This window comes from Hippocampus comes, unplaced genomic scaffold (assembly GCF_001891065.2).
Source record: "Hippocampus comes isolate QL1 unplaced genomic scaffold, H_comes_QL1_v1.1 scaffold388, whole genome shotgun sequence".
Lineage (NCBI taxonomy): Eukaryota > Metazoa > Chordata > Actinopteri > Syngnathiformes > Syngnathidae > Hippocampus > Hippocampus comes.
In genome coordinates, this window is record NW_017804840.1 from 8,323 (window position 1) to 11,989 (window position 3,667).

Consider the following 3,667-nt stretch of genomic DNA (forward strand, 5'->3'; position numbering starts at 1 on the left):
GAACAAACTACACAAACAACTCCGAGACAGTCCAGTCTCCTACAAAAGGAAAGATGACGTTTGGGGACTATTCCCCCCCACCGCGTTCTAGTTGAGATGGTATAACCCAAGAGGTGCTAGCTACTCTTACCAGCCATGTCTTGTGTCTTGTTATTAAACAAACACATGACGGAAGTCCGACAGAGCACGAAAGCAAGGCATTCTCGCCGTACGTAATCAACTCTTCTCATGCGTAACGAGGCTACTCCCCCCTCGCAAACAAGCATTTGCTCCGGAGCAAATTGTAGCGTTCACACGTACCATTTTACATCAGTGCTGCCCCACAAACGAGCATTTGCTCTGGAGCAAATTTTTAAACCACCTACTGAGGTGGATCAAATTTGCTTCGGTGTAAGCTGTTTTACGGGGCTATGCTGGAGCAAATTTGCACATGTGAACGCTCTACTGGCGCAGTGCCGGCGTAGCGCTGGAGCAAATCTTGCCGTGTGAACACCCCTAGCATCTTTTTTTTTTTATGCATCTAAAACAATGCTGTCTGATATTTTACAGATGCATACACAGATGAAGACTTGATGCTTTACTGGAAAAGCGGTGATGAGTCCCTAAGTACGGATGATCGGATTTCATTATCACAGTTCCTCATCCAGAAGTTCCACACTACATCTCGTTTGGCCTTCTACAGCAGCACAGGTACAGTGGTTGAAGAATATTGTAATAGCACAAAAAATCCAAATGAGTCTTTCAGTAACTCGAATGGATCTTAGAACAGATTTTTTTCCACCATGACCTGCATGATACTCTTGTGTTTGTTTTGTTTGTAGCTTATTTGATACAGTCACACCACACGGCAAACGCTAAAATATCAGCCGTAACTGATTATTAATTAATCACACGAGGTGTTATTTCTGATCCGCTTTATCTTCACAAGGGCCGCGGGGGTGTTGGAGCCTATCCCGGCTGTCTTCAGGCAGTTTCTCCGTGTGTTCACGCAGGCGAACAAAATGCTCCACATTTTTGTTTCGAAGTGAAGGGTGTTTTGTTTGGAGATGGCGTTTAAGCTTACTTGGGGCCAAGCGCTGTTGAAGAGCCTTTCACCACATACCAAGCACAATGGAGTCAATGCCGTTGCATCTCTGGTCAAAGTCAATCCAAATGAAAGATAGCTTTCATTGTATTGCCTCACGCTAGAAACTTTGCTCGACGTCTTTGCTTTCTTTTGTCCTCCACTCATACTAGGACCTTCATCTTGGTCCGGATTTTGTCCAGGGTCCAGTTCAGAGTCAGTATTTTTCCTCTTCAAAAACCCTTTCACAGTCATCCTGCATCCAGGCGTCACTAATTAGCTTGTATCTAAGGACGAAGCAATTAGCTAGCTGCTACAGTGAAATTCCTCTACAACGAAACCTACATGGGCGAAAATACCCCCTAGTGTGAAAAAATCTTAATGCATTAACACCATTCCCACTTTCCTGCCCCACATACAATGAAAAAAAAACCCTGTTGCGTTCTACGAAATCTTTTTCTCTACTCTTGCCTCGTGACGAGATTCACTACAACGAAGTCTAATCCAACAGCGACCTCTACTGCTTCGTTCGGAAACGGCAACAGCAACCACCACACTGGTTTACACATGCGCAGTAGTCCAGGAAGTATTTGTTATTGTTAGTTTCAGACGCAGCAAGAACGTTGCATTGCTAAAATGGCTACAAAACGGACCTTTAGATGTCAAGCAGCTAAGACAAGAAGAGCTCTGACGCTGGAAGAGAGGGTAAAAGTGATCAAAATGAAAGACAGAGGAAGCAAAATAAAAGACATTATCCAACAAATTGATGTAAGTGAAAGTGAATGCTGATCGTAAATTCCCAATTTCTTTCTCCACTGACTAAATGAAGTGTCAAATAAGTGTATGCTCATACTTACGCACTATTGCAGGGGTGGCCAACCCGCGGCTCGCGAGCCGCATGCGTCTCTTTGACTGGTTCAATGCGGCTCCCGGGCTTTCACACGACAAGCGTCGAAAACGCCTCGGCAGTGGCGATGCCATTCGAACGAAGGCGCTAACTACATGGATCATACTATGTCAGCCTATCATCAATCCCGTTACTTGATTGACATAGCCTCCTGAGTACCAGGAGGAAGAACAGCTTGTTCCCCGATGCCCGTTCCTCCTGTAGCTGTGAAAGTCTTGCCTTGGTAGACCAAAAAATCCAAAACTAGACCAGTTGGCGCAGCCAAGACAAATACCTTCAGTCCAGTTGGGTTTGGTTTGCCCGGTACATACTGGCGCACTGGGCATCGACCAGTAAAAGGAACCATTTGCTCATCAATGCACAATTTTCCTGTTCTTGGCAGACTCAGACATCCTTGCCTTACTTTGCTCAAGAGAAAGCCTGATTCTCCACAAGAGATCACTTGTTTTTTTCTTCATCTGAAACATCAAGGTCGTTGACGAGCTTGATGGAGTTTCGCAATTTGTAAAACCGATTTTTGGTCATGGATTCCGCCACAATTTCGACTCTCGTACTTGAGGCCCAATACATTTGAATGTTTGGATATCCTAGACAGCCCATGTAAATAGAATTCCCAAAGAATGTCTTCAGTTCTTCAGGTGTGGTATTTAACGTTGCTTCAGACACAAGTACTTCACGCTGATTTGTGTACAGGGCCATTTCTTCAAACACAGATTCATCAATGTATTGCTTAAAATAATCCACCGGGGTCCAGTTTTGGCGTGTCATAGCAGCATCATGTCATCTTCATCAGACAACTCAATGTCTGAGTTTCCATCAACAATCCGCAGTAAAATTCCCTCTGCTTCTGAGAATGACTCCCATTCTTGTCATTTGGGAAAAAAAGAGCAAAATGGATGAAATAACTTCAAATGTCCACTACAGAGGACATTTTTTAAACACTTGAATACTAGGCTCAAATACACTTAAAAGAACTCAAACAACACTTTAACGTGTTCATAAGAGTCTTATAAATAAAATGCTAACAGCATTTCAAGACAAAATGTGTTTGATAAAAAGTATTAAATAGTTACTTTTCCTCTTCCCATAAAAAGTGCTTGCACTGAGGAAAGCCATTTTCTTCTACTGTGAAGTCAAGGTAACAAAGCCACACCCCCTACAAATTTGGTATCATTGGAAAGCACTGAATGTCCTCTTTAGAGCTCAAAAGGAGTTAATGCAATTGGATGCACTGGGTGGGAGATATTTAGGTTTAGAAATGTCCTCTACAGAGGACAAATTTGAACTCCTGGTAGTCAGGGGGTTAAAGGGCAACCAATCAGATGACTGCATCACCGCTCATGCACAAACAATGGCGCTAAGCTAGTCAGTGAATTAGCTCTGATTTTGAGGCAGGGGTGCCCAATACGTCGATCAGAATCGACCGGGAGCCAGCGAACTGGTCCCAAGTCGACCGCAAGGGGTGGGAGGAGGAAATGGGTGGGAAAAAAAAAGATTTTTTTTGTTTGTATCTTTAGCTTTTGTTACTTTTCGGCCTGTTCCGACTGTTGCTCATCGTGGGTGCGTGCATATGTGCACGAGTGCACTGGTGGGCACCCACGTGAGTGCGTGTGTGCGAGCGTGTGTGTGTGCGTGTGTGTGTGTGTGTGTGTGTGTGTGTGTGTGTGTGTGTGGGTGTGTGTGTGTGTGTGTGCGTG

At 44.3% G+C, this 3,667-nt stretch overlaps 1 protein-coding gene and 1 long non-coding RNA gene across 2 annotated transcripts in view; one reads left to right on the top strand and one right to left on the bottom strand.

Moving 5' to 3' along the window:
• Positions 1-410: 410 nt before the first annotated feature.
• Positions 411-3,667, top strand: part of LOC109515881 (gamma-aminobutyric acid receptor subunit rho-2-like) — a 4,728-nt gene continuing 1,471 nt past the window's right edge. Inside the window, exons 1-2 of the mRNA XM_019869954.1 lie at positions 411-432; positions 550-690. Of these exons, the coding sequence (XP_019725513.1) occupies positions 411-432; positions 550-690 (163 nt within the window). The remainder of the gene's footprint in view (positions 433-549; positions 691-3,667) is intronic.
• Positions 2,692-3,201, bottom strand: LOC109515876 (uncharacterized). The gene is made up of 2 exons (XR_002168273.1): positions 3,044-3,201; positions 2,692-2,835 (listed from the first exon to the last, which is right to left on the bottom strand). It is a non-coding gene; the product is annotated as an uncharacterized LOC109515876 (long non-coding RNA).